Source organism: Pipistrellus kuhlii, unplaced genomic scaffold (assembly GCF_014108245.1).
Source record: "Pipistrellus kuhlii isolate mPipKuh1 unplaced genomic scaffold, mPipKuh1.p scaffold_m20_p_1, whole genome shotgun sequence".
NCBI classification, from domain to species: Eukaryota; Metazoa; Chordata; class Mammalia; order Chiroptera; family Vespertilionidae; genus Pipistrellus; species Pipistrellus kuhlii.
Window position 1 is genome coordinate 176,139,017 of NW_023425404.1, and position 16,466 is coordinate 176,155,482.

The 16,466-nt window shown below is 43.2% G+C and overlaps 1 protein-coding gene across 14 annotated transcripts in view; it reads left to right on the top strand.

The window, feature by feature from the left end:
* APBB2 (amyloid beta precursor protein binding family B member 2) overlaps positions 1-16,466 on the top strand; it is a 324,770-nt gene that overhangs the window by 156,532 nt on the left and 151,772 nt on the right. For 2 of the 14 annotated variants that reach the window (XM_045573141.1, XM_045573143.1), the window contains one exon: positions 6,108-6,176. The exons of 11 other annotated variants lie outside the window; for them this stretch is intronic. In XM_045573141.1, the coding sequence (XP_045429097.1) occupies positions 6,158-6,176 (19 nt within the window). In that variant the 5' untranslated portion in view covers positions 6,108-6,157. Of the gene's footprint in view, positions 1-547; positions 559-6,107; positions 6,177-16,466 lie in introns of those variants that run through there. One more of the 14 variants, XM_045573152.1, reaches the window with a different exon arrangement.

The window sequence follows — 16,466 nt, forward strand, 5'->3', positions numbered from 1 at the left end:
CAAAAGAATTAAAGTGTGGCAAGAAGTGTCGTGCAGAATTAATTGATTCAGGTAATCTGAGTCAACTTCAAGAGAAAGAGTCCTGACAAGCGTGGCATAGAGGTTATGAGTCTGCTTTTTGGAGGCAAAGAGATGTGGGTCCTGATGCCAGATTTGTCCCTTGCCTTCCATGAAACCTTGGACAGGTTACCTAACCCCCATGCCTCGGTCTCCCCGTTAGTAAACATGATGTAGTAATAGTACCTCTGTCATGGGATTATTGGAAGTGATGAACGAGATGATCCTTATAAAATTCCTACGTAGCACGATGCCTGATACCTTGTATAGGTGCCCAATAAATGTTCAATGGAGTGGGTACTGGAAGGAACCCTGCTCATCTGACACACCTGCTCCATTTTATACATCTGGATAGAAATGAAGTTCCTCGCTGAAACCAGTTTGGCTCAGTGGATAGAGCGTTGGCTTGAGGACTGAAGGGTCCCGGGTTCAATTCTGGTCAAGGGCATGTACCTTGGTTGTGGGCACATCCCCAGTGGGGGCGTGCAGGAGGCAGCTGATGTATGTTTCTCTCTCATCGATGTTTCTGACTCTCTATCCTTCTCCCTTTCTCTCTGTAAAAAATCAATAAAGTATATTTAAAAAAGAAAAAAAAGAAAAGCATTGAATGGAAAGAAGCATACATTAAAAGAAAGAGAGAGAGAGAGAGAGAGAGAGAGAGAGAGAGAGAGAGAGAGAGAGAGAGAGAAAAGAAACGAAAAGATAAGATAAGAGAGAAAAGAAAAGAAAAGAGAAAAGAAAAGAAGTAAAGTTCCTCAGGAGAAATGTTTAAACCCTTAAAGTGAGATTGAGTCACCATAAATTAGGAGACAGGTCTAATCCTGGAATGCAGTGTCTACTTTAAAATATTTTTCCATGAATACACCCTGTATATCGATAGTTTCAAGAGCATGGGTAAGATAGTCGTTTTTGACAGCCCTGTCTGTGCTTGGCAGTAATGATAATGATTCCAGTAATGGCAGAAAGTTTTCATTATCATTGCAGTTCTTAGCTCCATTCTTGAACTCAGCTTTATTGTTTGTGTAACATTTTACAAGACAGCAGGACAGGGCAGAGAGAAGAGATGGAGAACGTGCAGAGGTCTCCAAGGGACTTAGCTTTTCTTCAGAAATTTTACAACCTCCTTGAGAAAACAGGTCATGTGTGTAAGAAAAATGATAATTATAACAATGGTAACAGCAGTTACCTTTATCGAGTGTTTGGCACTAAGCAAAGCGAGCAAGCCACCTGTCACATCTCATTCAGTCCTCACAGTAACTGTCAGATTGCTGGCAACCACAATGTGCAGTTGAATAAGACACACTTCCGACGTTGTTATTGGTTCACAATAATTTAGAACCTAAGTGTTGAATGGGTTAAGGAGAGGAAGGGGTAACTCTGGGCTGAGGTTAGACTTTTCAAAGTTAAGGGTTGGAGGTATCTACAGCACCCATTCCTTGCATTTTTGGGGATGGAGACCAGAGAGGATAAATCTGTGCAACAAAGAATTTCTCACTCTGCAAAGCTTGCAAATACTGTGCCAGATATTCTTGTAAATTTGATTCCTGATCAGGGCACCTGCTCAGGTTGTGGGTTTGACCCCCCAGTAGGGGGCGTGCAGGAGGCAGCCAATTAATGATTCTCTCTCATCATTGATGTTTCTCTCCCTCTCCCTTTCTCTCTGAAATGAATAAAAATATATATATTTTTTAAAAAGACAATGAAGCTTAGACTATCATATAATACATTGAATAAATATATAATTTCAAATTTATATATTGGTGTTTAATGAGGAAAAAAGTAGATAGCACATTATACCAAAATAAGATACAAATGGGCATTGAATTTGTTTATTCACTCCTTTGTTTAAGTTTTGTGCCATTCCAGGACACAAAAATGCTATTGGAAAGGAAACTGTTCTTGCTTAGATTGCTTCACTTGTGCAGTTTTAAGCTTTGTTTTAAAATTACAACTGCATTCTTTTGTTTTAAATTTATTTGAGAGAGAGAGAGAGAGAGAGAGAGAGAGAGAGAGAGAGAGAGACACTTTGATTTGTTGTTCCACCAATTTATGCATTCATGGTTGCTTCTTGTCTATGCCCTCTGGGTATCAAACCTGCAATCTTGGGAATATGAGAACTACACTCTAACCCACTGAGCCACTGGCCAGGGCTAATCACAGCTGTATTAATGTGGAGCTTGTAGGGCCTGACCTGCTTCCCGGGTGTCTTTGAACTCATATGTGGTTTTTCAGGAAGCAAAGGCACTTGTTCTGAATGCCAGCCAATTTTCTCTAGCTTTACAGCTGAGCTAGCATTTCTGCCTGTCTTTGCTTTTATGGGAAAGGTAGACAATATTTGGATTAGGATAAAGTTTCAGAATCTGCCTGCATTATCTAGATCAGCACTTCTCCAAATGAGATATCATATGAGCCACATATGTAATTTGAAATTTTCTAGTACCCACTTTCAAAAACAGAAATGGATGAAATTAATTTTAACTGTTTTGTTTAACTTGCAGTATCTAAAATATTATTTCAACTTATAATCAATGTTTAAAAATTATTACTGAAAAACCTTACTTTTTTAATGCAAATTCTCCAAATATAACATGTGGTTTACACTTACAGCAGTCAACCCAGATGCAGAATGTTCATTGGAAACACTGGATCTGTATTTACAATAGATTTCATAAAGTTTATAGTTGAGAGGACTGTGGGACTCCGGTGGCAGGCGGTTCCAGCTGCACCACGGGCCTGCCACTCCCCTAAGGACTCCCTGACCCCCCGTGGGGCTGAAAGGACTGGGAGACTCCAGCAGGACTGAGAGAACTGGGCACCACCACCTTGTGGCTATGGGCGCCACCATCTTTGTGATGGCATGACTGTCAATTTGCATATTCCCTCTTTATTAGATAGGATTAGACTTAGTCCATGCCACAACCTCCTTGGAAACTGTTTTTACAAGGTAAAGATTTATTCATCAAGGATACCAGCTCCTAGGGGGAAATAGCTCTGCATATTCGTGCTTTATTCTCAGGCTGGGGAGTGCCTTACACATAGTAGGGGTTTAGTAAGTACTTACCTAGCTAAATCCTAGTTAGTCCTCCACTTCAGTTGAGTCTTACTTTCTCAGAGAAGTATTCATGCCCCATCGTTATATTTTCTCAGAGTTCTTTTCCTCTGAAACATACAGGGTGTCCCCCCCAAATACACACACACACACACACACACACACACACACTCTTTAACAGCTGATAGCTCAGTTTTGAAAATGAAATGTATTTTAATTAACACGGCTTTTATAATGATTCAAAGTGTGTGTGTAAACTGATTTGAGTAATTTCGTGATTCATAGCCATTGACAAGGAAAGTGGGTGAGGTGTTTTTGTTCACTAAAGTATCCCCTGCCCATGGAGAATACAGAATAAATATTGGTCAGGCAATAATACGACGGGGCCATTTAAAATATGAAGTGATTAGCAAACTATCCAGTTCTGAACTTTATAGACGTTGGAGTTTGTTTGTGTTGGGGGGGAGGGGAATATTTTATTTTCAGAATTATGCATACTAAAAAGTATGCCGATGTTGAGGTTTTTGTTCAAGCCCTTTCAAAAATCCTCCTGTAAGTATGCCTTTTCTGAGCTTTCTTCTACCTGATTGGTATTCATTTTCTCGGGATGCCTATCACCACACATCTGTCTCTGCTTATAACTTAAGGTGCACTGAAGACAAAAGCTAGAAAGAAGGAAAATGGAATTGGGAAGTATGTTTAAGGAGCTGAAAAAGGCTTAGGGCAAAAGCAAAGACGACAGAGGAAGCATCTCCTGCTGTTTCAGGACAGTTAAAAATAAACCCATCCTCTTAATTATAGCAGAGCAGTGAGCCATACCCACAGTATGTGAAAATATGATTAAAAAATGTATTGTGGGCCAGTAGGCCAGGTTGTCAGGTCATTATCTGAATCATAAAGTTGCAGGTAATACCCACTAAAAGTTACCAGTTTGGAAAGGTTAGCGTAGGATTTAGTGTTTGCAAATGCAGGGGTGGGCAAAAGTAGCTTTACAGTTGTATTACGAATAAATAAATGCAATAATTATTAAATAATAATACAAGAATAAACTGTGTTTTGTGTATTCACCACTGTAAAACTAATTTTGCTAACCCCTGTATAAGGTGTCTCCATTTAAATAATGCTTTAGTAAGCCTCCATATTTGACTTTTATTTTTTAACATGTCACAGAAGTGTAATAAACATACAGAAATGTGGGCACGAGGGAACAGCTTGGTGGATTTTCACATCCAGATCAAGAACTAGGACATTATATCACAGTACCCTGGAGGCTGCCCTCCTGCGTTCTCTCCCTTTCCTGCCCTCCAGGGTAGACCATTATCCTGACATAGATAAGTTTTTCCTGTTTTTGTACTTTATATAATTGGAATTACTGCAGGATCCGCATTTGAATTAATAAAGCAGATTATCATTCTAAGCGACACTTCTGATAGCAACTCATTGAAAATAAGGTCTGTTTCCAGTTTTCCTTATTATGCAGCTAGTTTGGTAAACTGGCAGTATACCACTGTAATATTTAGTTCTTTAATATGCCTCTAAGAAATGTTCTGTGTAAATGCAAGAGTGTGTGCATGTGCACAAGTGTGAGTGTATGCACATGTATATGCCTTAAGGAGTTTACTCAAATTCAGTCACGCTGGGCCGTGCGTGCTTATCCACCTCTCAGTGGTCTGTCTGCAAGCCCTTTCCCATCAACTCACGGAGATCTGCCTCATTTTTCCTACTGGCCGCACAGTGCTCCATTCTGTGGAAGTATCATAATTGCATGAGCCAGCTGTCCACTGAGGAACAGTTAGGTTGTTACCGATCCTTTGCTTTTAGAACAATAGAATCCATGTGAGTTTGTCTATAAAATAAATTCTTGCCATAGCTGGTTTGGCTCAGTAAATGGAGTGTCGGCCTGTGGACTAAAGGGTCCTAAGTTCATTTCTGGTCAAGGGCACATGCCCAGGTTGCCATCTGGATCCCCATTAGGGGGTGTGCAGGAGGCAGCTAATCAGTGATTCTCTCTTATCATTGATGTTTCTCTTTCTGTCACCTCTTCCTCTCCTTCTCCCTCTCCCTCTCCCTTCCTCTCTGAAATCAATACAAAATAAATTATAAGATTTATAAAATAATTATAAAATATATATTCTAAATTATAAAATAAATTCTTAGAAATGGAATTGCTGAGCAGTAGGGTTCATATATTTGTAATTTGCTCGGACATTTCTAAATGAGTTTTGCCAGTTTTTATTCCTACCAGCAAGGTTTAATGACTCCTATTTCCAGTGTCCTTGCCTTAGGTTATATGTTTCCAAGCCTCTTAGTCTTTGCAGTCTAATATAGGAAAGCCAATAAATCATTATTATTTAAATTTGCATTTTTTTTTAGTTTCAAGGGCGGATAGTTATACGTTTTTTGGACATTTGTGTTTCTCTTGGGACTTGTACCTATTCTTTGCTCATTTTCCTACAGATTTGCTCATACTTTTCTTAATAATTTCAAGGCATTCTTTCTATGTAAAGGAAGTGAGCTTTTTTAATGTCATTTTTGGTGGTTTCTCTCCCCCCCCCCCCCCCCCCCATTTTTTTGTCTTTACTTTGTTTAGAGCCTTTTTTTTTTTTCTTTTCTAAACAGAAGGTTTAAATTTTTATATAGTGAAATGTACCCTTTTTTTGTTTTTCCTATTTGGCTTCTGAATTGTGTGTTTTTAATGAGAAGGCATTGGAAACTTTAGATAAATATTAGATAAATAGATAGATAGGTAGATAGATAAACATAAGCCTGGAATGAAAAAAATAATAATAATCACAAATGTTTTGGGAAACGTGACTGAGCAGGAATTCAAATTTTAGCCAAAAGTGGTTATAAGCAACTAAATAAACAAAAATTTGGACATTATCTGACAAAATTTGTTTAACATTTTAAACAGCGTTGGAAGGATTTTCAATGATATGCTTTTTTCCTTATATGCTTTGTTATTTGGAGTTTTAATTTCTCAAATGATCCCTCTTTTCAGATTTCACATTATAACCCATTTCCTGCTCGATTGCTGACGTCCAGCGACCCATGTCAGAAGTACTTCCAGGTCAGATACACTTTCACATGTTTCAATGCAGACAAGCAGTTGAATATTGAAACTCTAACAAATAAGTCTGATAGATGATTGTTTTGATGTTAAACATATGATTTGCTAAGATAACATGTTTTGGGTTTTAATTTTTTTTCACTAATGTCATAGAAAGATGAATCTTTAAAAAATATAGTAGGAGAATCAATTGTACTTAACTGTATTCATGTCATAATTGCACAACTCTGCTAATATCATAATATGAAAATAGTTTAACTGACTATAATGGAAATTGAAACGATCACGCTTTGCCATCTAGCTTTTCACGTTATAGCCTGTGAACTGTTAACACGAGCAAAGCAGCTGTTGGTTGTGAGTCTCTGTAAACAGCCTCTTAGCTGATGCGGGTTTTGCCGGGAATGGAGCGCCTCAAGTCAGCATTCTTTTGCATTTAATGCTGATGAATTTCAGGCCCTAAGAAAAATCACTTTAATTTTATTGTATGTTCCCTTCTTTGTGACATGATGGATGCCAGTCTACACACAAGATGGTGTGGGATTTAATTCTTAGCATCACAGTAACACAATAAGGAAAAAGCAATGGCAGTAACATTTGGAATTAAACAGAGTAGAGGACTATAAGTGGGAGATACATCTGGATGGATTCCATGTTTGTTAGGGTACATGCCACTTAGAGAATTTTGAGTTTTTAAATAGATTTTTAACCATAGACAAATAGATATGAATGTCCCTAAATTTTAAATCAAACTCATAAAGTATGCCAAAGCTTTCTTTTCTTTATATAACATTTCATGTTATGTAACATTGCATGTTACATTTCAACAGAGAACTGAAATTAAACAATAAAATAAACACTAAACTCATTAGAGGTATGTAAGTGGCAGGAATATCCTATTTATACAAAAGTCAGCCAAAACCAGTATGGCACACCTAAGTTCACAGAGGAAAATTAGGCACTTTGAGGTGATTCTTAGAAGTTAGCTAATTTATACTGTGTAAATTTGGGGCCAGGAAGTAGATTTTCTTTATACTAACATATTTGAATAGGTATGTTAATTTTGGAAAATCAAGGCAAACATGCGTGTGCTTTTAAAAGTACATTTTAAGTGTTGAGAATAAATCCTTTTAGGAATTCTTTAGCATTAAAATTTTTATTACATTTGCAAGACTCAATTTGGAAACATTTTAGGAACAAAGCTGGCAAATATATTAAATGATGTGTTTTCCTCTAAATGGGGGTGAACTAATCAAATAGCTTGTGGAAATTTCTTATGGCCACTGTATTTGGTTATGCTGACTTAGTCATTCTTTCTGTTGATACTCAAATTGGGTTATCCTTTGTAGTTAAATAAGAGATAATGAAGCTGTTATACAGCATGGTTTATCAATAAAAGCTACTACCATCATGCATTGGTATTGAATGTAACCAATTTTGCTAAGAAAGCAGTTTTCTTACTTCAGTAGAATATCATATTCCACCTTTTTCTTTTTCTTTTTCTTTTAATTTAAATGGCAGCTATTAAGAGAGAGTCTGGACCAAGAAGTGGGATAAAGTATGCCTCAACCCCATTTTCTAACTCTTAGGAGCTGTGACTACTGAGAACCTTTCAAAAACAAACATACCAAAATCTATACCATTATCTGCTTACAAAATTCTTGTTGAACCTTCAAGATTCAACTTGGGTGTCTCTTCCGAATAGGTCTTAGCTATGACATAGTCAAGTTACTTCCTTATTTTAAGGCTTCTTTCATTGTTTAATTTTTTTTTTTTTTGAATTCTTGTGGTTAGCTAATTCAAGAAAACCTGCATCAGTACATGATACCTTACTACTTTTTTTTTTTACCTAAATCAATATTTCCAGGCTTGATCATTGACTGTGTTCACCAGAGTTGGCCAAAAACGTCCGTAGCCTGGCCGTGGGGACTCAGTGGTTGAGCCTTGACCTATGAACCAGGAGGTCATGGTTTGATTACCACCAGGGTACAAGCCCAGGTTGGGGGCTCAATCCCCAGTGTAGGTGTGCAGGAGGCAGCCTATATCGACGATTCTCTCTTCATTGATGTTTCTCTCTCTCCCTCTCCCTCTCTGAAATCAATAAAAATATATTTTTTTAAATGTTAAAAAAAAATACCAACAAAAAACAAAAAAATACAAAAAGCATTCATCTTCAGAAGACACTGAAGCTTTTCTAAATGATGTAAATGATGAAACCTAGAAATTGAGCAGAAGTAATATCCTTGAAATTAGCGTATCATATCCCAACGTGACTACTCCGAATATCCTAATTCTTATTTGAAAACACATATTCTGATTTGTGTTTCCCAAATAGTCAGTCATCACATGTATCAGATATGATGTTGCAATGCCATCTTTCCCCCCACCTGGGGGCTTCTCTTCCTTGTGGACTGGTGGACTCCTACCCACCTGTCAGGACCCACCTCCACTATTTTCTCTGTTCTTATTGTCTTGTGTTTTTGGTGGGAGCCTTTCCTGACCCTCTCTCCTCATCCTTAGTATCTTCTTTAAGCCCCTCTGTCTTTAGCCATTGTGAGTTTGTTTAATAAGTTTATTTCTCTGCTGCCCTATCTGACTGAGTTTCTTCAAGGAAAGCCGTTGGTACACCTTTCTTGACTCTCCTCCTTCCCACTGGGGACGTTGGACAGAGTGGGCCCTCAGGCAATTGGCGCTGAGTGGAGAATGGAAAACCCTTAGTTGGTTTAGACCCAGATGGGGGAAAAGATGATCTTAAAATCACCCCTTTATCTCCAAGAGCCTGGGGAAGTCACCCTGGGAACCAGCCTTGTGAAGCTGCTTTTCCTGCTTCAGAAACTTCCCAGGTACGAATCCTGTGATCTCTCGGAGCCAGTGACCCACGCCGCCTCCCCAGGAGCTTTTCCTCTTTGGTTCCTGGAGAAGTCCTTATCATTTTTGTCACATGGAGCGTTTACTTTCATGAGTAATTTCAGGAAACCAGCTTTATTTTGCCTCTCTTTCCTAGAAGAAAGAAAAATAGAAAACCTCCGAGTTTGTTCCATTTCCTTACTACTTTGAGGTCTAGTTCAAAAGGCAACACCCCTCAGGGCAGAAGTTTTGCTGTGAACTCCTCGGTGGGAATGAAACTGTACAGCGGAAAACATAAAAATGAGGACAATGTGAAGTCTCATTTAAGGGAGGGCCCAACGTCCGGCTTCCCCGGGCCCATCCATCAAACCCGGGGCCATCTGTCAGTTTCCAGTTTTATAAGCGGGTCACGGGAGCCGAGAAAGAGCAGCGGGTTATGGAAGAGCGGAGTTTCCTGTCATTCCTGACAAATTTTTTTTCGTCGACAGAAGGCTCGAGGTCTCAGGAAAGAGAAGCGGGGAGCAGGTTTAACCACAGGCTCCAGCACGGGGTGTGTGAGGATGTCATCTGAGGAATGGGGTCAGCCTGGGGCTGGGACCTCTGTGACTCCGGGCTTGAGGAAAGCTTTGCTAGCCGTGGAACTAACAGGACCCTGGCTTGCCTAGTTCTGTTTAGGCTTCCTAAAAAATACTTTGTATATTAACTAAGGCTCTTCTAAGATGCTAAAAGGAGAAAAACATCTTAAAGTAGTTTAAGCAAAAAAAGAGAGAGGAGGAAGAAGAAGAAGGAGGAGGAGGAAGAGGGAAGGAAGAGAAGGAAGGAAACAAGGGAGGGAGGGAGGGAGGGAGGGAGGGAGGGAGGGAGGGAGGGAGGGAGGAAGAAGGAAGGAAGGAAGGAAGGAAGGAAGGAAGGAAGGAAGGAAGGAAGGAAGGAAGGAAGGAAGGAAGGAAGAAGAAATAATTGATTGGCTTCTATACCCTAGCAGTTCCTGGGTGTTCTGTTTCAGACACGGCTTCTTTTAGGGATTCCAACGATGTCACTGCAGCCTGCTCACTTTGTCTCTGTCTTCACTCTACTTGCCCTTGTGTTCCGTTCTTGCTTATTAAGCCAGAAGTAGGTTCCTTCCATGGCGACTCCTTAAAGCTTCTGTCTTCTAGTTCAAGAAGGGAAAAGAGAGTGCTTCCCTTCTGATCACTGTGGGAAAAGCCTCAGGATTGGCTGAGTGTGGGTCTCATGCTTTTCCTTGAACCAGGCACCACGGCCATGGGGATTTCCTACTGTGACTGGCTGGGCCTGGGCCACGAAGTCAGGGGTGGCGTCATCTCTGCCTGAAACACAGGGGCTGAGTCCCTAGAATGTAAGTTCCGTGAGAGCGGGTGTTTTTGTTGCGTCAGTGTTGTTCACTGCTGATACCTCAGCCTGAGGACTGACTCTGTGGTGGTGGTACACACCCCAGAAAATCTGTTGAATGGGTGTGGAGGAAGGCTGATTCCTCAGGAAAAAATTTGAGGGCATTTATCAGAAAAGGAGAAAATACATGCCAGGTCATAATAGATGTTTCTCCATCCCGCAGGGGAGTGACGGCAGCAGTCCCATTAGTTCTTGTCACCCTCTTACCGCTGAGCTTATATCTAGCTCTGGAATAGGAATTGATCCTCTTGCATTGATGTTGGATCTTCATAGGTAACACGCAGAGCAGCATGACAAATAGACGGGCAGGGGATGGCAAAAATCTCGGGCCTTGTCCGCCTTTCAGAAATCTAAGACCAGAACCAACCTTGTCCTGAAGGCCGGCCCTTAGGGTGCCACCTGACACCCTCACTGCACCTCCCACTCAGAGTATTTCTTTCCTTTCCTTCTCCACGGATTCCATAGGTTGCCTTTTCATTTTGATGATGGTTTTTTTCCTTATCAATAACATCTTTAGACGGGTCAGAGGAGTCAAGACTGTGAGAAAGTTGGAAATCTGTTGTGAGGAAGTTGGAAATCTGCTGGCTTTTTAAAAGGCTGCTGTTGAAGCGCTTGATCTTCTCTGCCTCAAGCACGTCTTGTCGGGCTCTGCCTGATCCCTCCACCTCCCCCTTAACCACCTCTCCTTTCCTGTCTTGATTTGCTCAGACTATATACAGGGTAACCCGCCCTCTCTGACCTTCTGATCCTCCCCAGCCTGAGGTGGGAAGATCACTTCCTCCTTTGCACCTTCCCAGACGCCCACCCTGGTCGATCTCTCTCCCTTTATTGTGTGTTTGTCTTCCACGAGGCTGAAAGCACGGCAGGTGCCTTGGTTTCCCCTTCCCCAGCACGGGGCCTGGCAGGAAGAAGGTGCACAATAAATGCTCGCCTGAGCTTGGTGGCCAGAGACAAAGTGTACAGGGGAGGAGGGAGCTGTGAAATAAGAGTGATCCCTCTAGTGCACATGTGTCAAACACAAGGCCCGCGGGCCAAATCCATCCCGCCAGGCCTTGCAATGTGGCCCGCGCTGTCATCACTGCACTCCGCTGCGTTTCCATCCCAATGACAGTTTATGACTGTTCAGTAAACCATTCGGCCCACGATTTAGGCTGGATTTTAGATTTTGGCCCCTTCTCTGATTGAGTTCGACACCCCTACTCTAGGGGCCGAGCTCTTACAGGTGCCAGGCATTGGGCTAAGTGCCCCACAGTCATCTCTCTCAGGCCCCATGGCAGCTCACCAGGGTGTAGGTACTGTTATCTACATTAGAAACAGGGAGTTGAAGTAACTTGTCTGTTATGTTAAGGAGTTTGGCTTTATTCTTAGCCTTTTTACTCCAAAGAAGATAGCCAAATAGTAGAAGGTTTGAAGAGACATGGTAAGATTTTCTTTCCTTTAAAAAAAAGAAACACATCACCCAGCTGGTGTGGCTCAGCGGTGGAGCATCGACCTCTGAACCAGGAGGTCATGGTTTGATTCTCATTCAGGGCATATGTCCGGGTTGCAGGCTCAATCCCCAGTGGGGGCCGTGCAGGAAGAGCCAATCAATGATTCTCTCTCATCATTGATGTTTCTATCTCTCTTTCCCTCTTTCTCTCTGAAACGAATAGAGATATATTTGGGGAGAAAAAAAAACCCCACACAAACCTCCTTTCTTCTAAGCCCGAGGAATTTTTTTTGTTTTCATAATTAAACCCTTCTAGACCCAATTTCTTTATCCTTTCCTATTAGTCTTCTTACTCTTTGTGTATCTCTGTAATAAGACCATTTTGATCACTCACACCAAATAGGGAGGTTAATTTGGGGGTCTTGATAGGCAGCCCTGGGCTCTGTCCCTTGAAAAAAAAGGGGTGAGGGTTGCTCTCATTTATTGCTACGTCTTATGCTAAACTTCCTACTGGCATTTCCCATTTTAATCCTCACAACAATCTGGTACTACTATTGTTCCCATTTTTCAGACAAGGAAACGGAAGGTCTGGTGTCCTAGGTCACTCAACTGGTGAGAATCACGGACAGGGCTCCAGCCAGTCTCTCTGATCCCAAGGTCTGTGTTCCTATGCTCAGGCCACTGCCTGTCACTTTTGGGGGCCTTTCTCTTGCAGCCTGGGTCTTTCTAGGGTTTTGCTAACCTCTACCTACTTCATGACCCTTTGAACCCAAAGGACTGCCTCTCAGATATGTCATCCCCCGGAGACACTGTAACTGCATAGAATTCCCTGGGCTGCCTTCGTGCTAGATCCGACCTTTCCGATGACACCATCATCATTTCACATCTAAGACACACTCACACTGTGTTAAGACTTTGATCTATAAACACAGCATATGCAGCTGAAACCAGTTTGGCTCAGTGGCTAGAGCGTCAGCCTGCAGACTGAAGGGTCTTAGGTTCGATTCTGGGCAAGGGCATGTATCTTGGTTGCAGGCAGATCCCCAGTAGCGGGTGTGCAGGAGGCAGCTGATCAATGTTTCTCTCTCATCGATGTTTCTAGCTCTCTATCCCTCTCCCTTCCTCTCTGTAAAAAACTAATAAAATATTTAAAACAACAACAACAACAACAACAAAAACCCCAGCATATGCAGAGCCGTTTGAGCTCCAAAGGCTGATATGAACATGGCTAAAAGTATTTATCTGTCACACCCAGGATATGAAAGTGACTTGAATATTAAATCACCTGGAAATGTGGACGGTGTTCTTTCGGAAAATGTTTATGGTTATAAACAAAAATGTATCCCTAATACACTGCTAGGATGTAGAACCTGGCATAAAATAGCTTTATGGAATTTCTTGTCATGCCTTTTTAAACGCCAGCAGATTTCCAACTTTCTCATAATAATGTCAGTCTAAATACCTGAGAGTCTAAAGGCAACTTTCCCTTGTGTGTCTGCATGGTGGGGCTGTGTCTCGGGGAAAACTTCATGTGGGTTCAAGATGGTTTCTTCCCATAACAAATGCTACACCTGAGTGAGGTTGAATTATAAATGGAAACATATGTTTTCCATAAAATGGGAGTAGTAGCCAAAACAGTATTAATTTTATTTATTTATTTAGTCTCAAAAAAATTGTTTGAAAGGGAGAAACGCACTCAATTCTCTGTTCCTGTAACCTGAAGCCCAAGTGCTGAGGCGGGTGCTGGGTGAGCAGCCATTCTCACAAATAATAATTCCGCAGAATGGGGCCCAGGGGCAGGCCACGTGGGATCACAGCCCTTAACCATCTCTATGGGCCACACGGTCCTTCTGTGGTAAAGGGGGACGCTGCCTAGACTGCATAGACGTGGCCTGGTTTCCTAGAAGCATGCAGACTCTGGGATGAGTGGGGCATCCTTGTCTGAAACAGCCCATCCTGTGAACTTGATAACAGAGAGATGCCTCCCAGCTCCCGGAGGGAACATTCTCGCCTTCCTCTCCCTGTGGAGGTCCCCGTGGAGCCTGGGGGAGGAGGAGGGAGTTGTCACAGAGCAATCTTAGGAATGTTAGGCGCTGAGCTGAGGCTCACCCACTGAGGTGGAGAACTCACTGAGGTCTCCCTGGACTGCAAAGGATCAGATAAGGAAGAAGTCATTCCTCACTGGCTGGGAAATGTGAAACCTCAGGAATTCTCGATGATGAATTCTATTCCCGTCCAGTCTGAGGAACTCTTCTCTCTTCTCAGCAAGAGACACATGGAATAAATCACGGACGGTGTGAACAATATCTGAGATAAATGCAACTGTCAGATAGTTGCCTAGGAGTCCTGCAAGGGCACGTGGTGCTGAGAGCAGCTGAGTCTGTGGTTTAATTCAGGGCAACATAGTCAGGGCTCAATGTTATATTATTAGTAATAGGGGTGTGTGTGTGTGTGTGTGTGTGTGTGTGTGTGTGTGTGTGTTTCTTGAGCAATGAAGGCATTTCACCAGCATTTCTGTTCAGTACAAACACTAAGCCCAAGTCAAAAATGTTTACAAAGACATTAGCAAAACACTCTAATGGGGGTGCGATTTTTCTAGGCATTCCAAACACAGTTTCTAAAACCTGATTGAGAAAAATTACCTTGGATGTAGAGTGCATTATTGAACAGGGACCATTCAAGTTAATTAAGAAAGCTGGAGGAAGGGATAGGGGAGGATCCAAGATGGCTGCACAGGTAAACACCTAACCACAGCCGCACACAACAATTTCAATGGAATACAACTAAAATATAAAATGGACATTGCCCAGAGCTACAGGTAGTCGACTGACTGAAAACTCTACAGCAAGAAGGAAAGAGAAAACCAGAAGGAAAATCAGAGGAGCTGAAAAAGCCTAAGGTACGGAGACATGCTGTGCGTGCACGGAGAGGATGGAGCCGGAGAGGAGGGGAAGGCTGGGTGTCTGCTTGGCGTTCCCTAGCAGGAAGGAAATAAAAGCCCCAGAGTGGGCTGAACCCCAGAACCGACAGTGTTAAGCCCCAGTTCTAGGCCATACCCTGGGGACCCAGGCTCAAACAGAGGGAGACTGGGCTGTGAGGCGGAATCCCAGGGGAGCGGCGAAAGGCAGAACCCCCGGAGTCACGCACATTGCACGCAGAGGACAGTCTGTTGACTCTGATGCTAGATTGCCCTAGTGGGAAGGAGAAAAAAAGCTTCAGACTGGGAAGAATGCCATGAGGAGCAGGAGCCGCTGCCGGACACCGGCCAGCCGGGCGCCAGCGAGGAGCCAGGCAACAGGGCCCCCAGGAGGGAGGTGCCGCTGGGCCCTCAACCGCTGATCGCGGGCCACGGAGCCGAGGCCGGGAACTGCTTCCTGGGCAGCGCCGACCCCGGCAACAGGCTGAAGCCGCGCAGGAGGCCGCGGAGAACAAAGGGGCGCCGCAGGCCAGCCTGCTGGGCTTCCAGGACAAGGAGGAAGAAACTGAAGAAGTTTTCAATGTGAAGAAATCAAGTTATAGCAAAAGATAAAATTACTTAAGAAAGAACACAAAGAAGATCTTGAAAAATCGAAGACTAAGACAGAACTCAACTCAGCAGCCAACATTGCAACATAAATGCGTTAAAAAAAAAAAGGGCAGAATGTTGGAACGGCGGCGGCCAGGCCCAGAGTGGCCAGGCCCAAGGCAGTAGCAGCTGGGCCCGGAGCAGGGGCAGCCAGGCCTCAGAGCAGCAGCAGCCAGAACCAGAGCAGCAGCAGCCAGGCCCGGAGCAGCACCAGCCAGGCCGGGAGCAGCCAGGCCCGGTGCCGCCGGGCCCAGAGCAGCCAGGTTGGGAGCAGCCAGGCCCAGAGCAGCAGCAGCCAGGCCCGGAGCAGCCGGGCCCAGAGCAGCCAGGCCGGGAGCATCCAGGCTCGGAGCAGCCGGGCCCAGAGCATCCGGGTCGGGAGCAGCCAGGTCAGGAGCAGCCAGGCCTGGAGCAGCCGAGCCCAGAGCTGCTGGGCCCAGAGCAGCCGGGTCAGGAGCATCCAGGCCCGGAGCAGCAGCAGCCAGGCCTGCAGAGGCAGTGGCCAGACCCGGAGCAGCTGGTTGTGGAACGGACCAGAGCAACAGAGGCCAGGCCTGGAGCAGCCAGGCCCGGAACAGCTCGCTCCTCGCCTGCTCATGCCCCAGGGCTGCCTCTCAGACATGGCTGGAAACTTTTAGGGGAACTTGAGGGTCTGCTGAATCAAGTGATGAAGGCTTAGATCTGGATGTGTTGAGTTATTATAGCGCTGGGGTGTTGATCTGTGAGTGCCTTGTGTGGGGTCTGGATGAGGTCGGTTGATCTATTTGGAAATGTCTTTTGTGTGAAGTGTATCCTTGGGCATGTGGAGGTATTATTGATTTGAGAAAATGCTTAGTAACTGATTTACTACCTGAAAAGTTTAAAGTTCTGAAAGTTTAAGGTCTCTTGCCAAAAAGAGGTTTTAAAGGTAACACCTTAATTTTAATGGAGAAAGGGGAGGACAAGCCCTTCCCACCCAGAACAGGTAATCCAATTCCAACCAGCAGCTATCTTTAAACAATGTGTTCATTTACATTTGGGGCAAGTTTACATGTAAACAAGT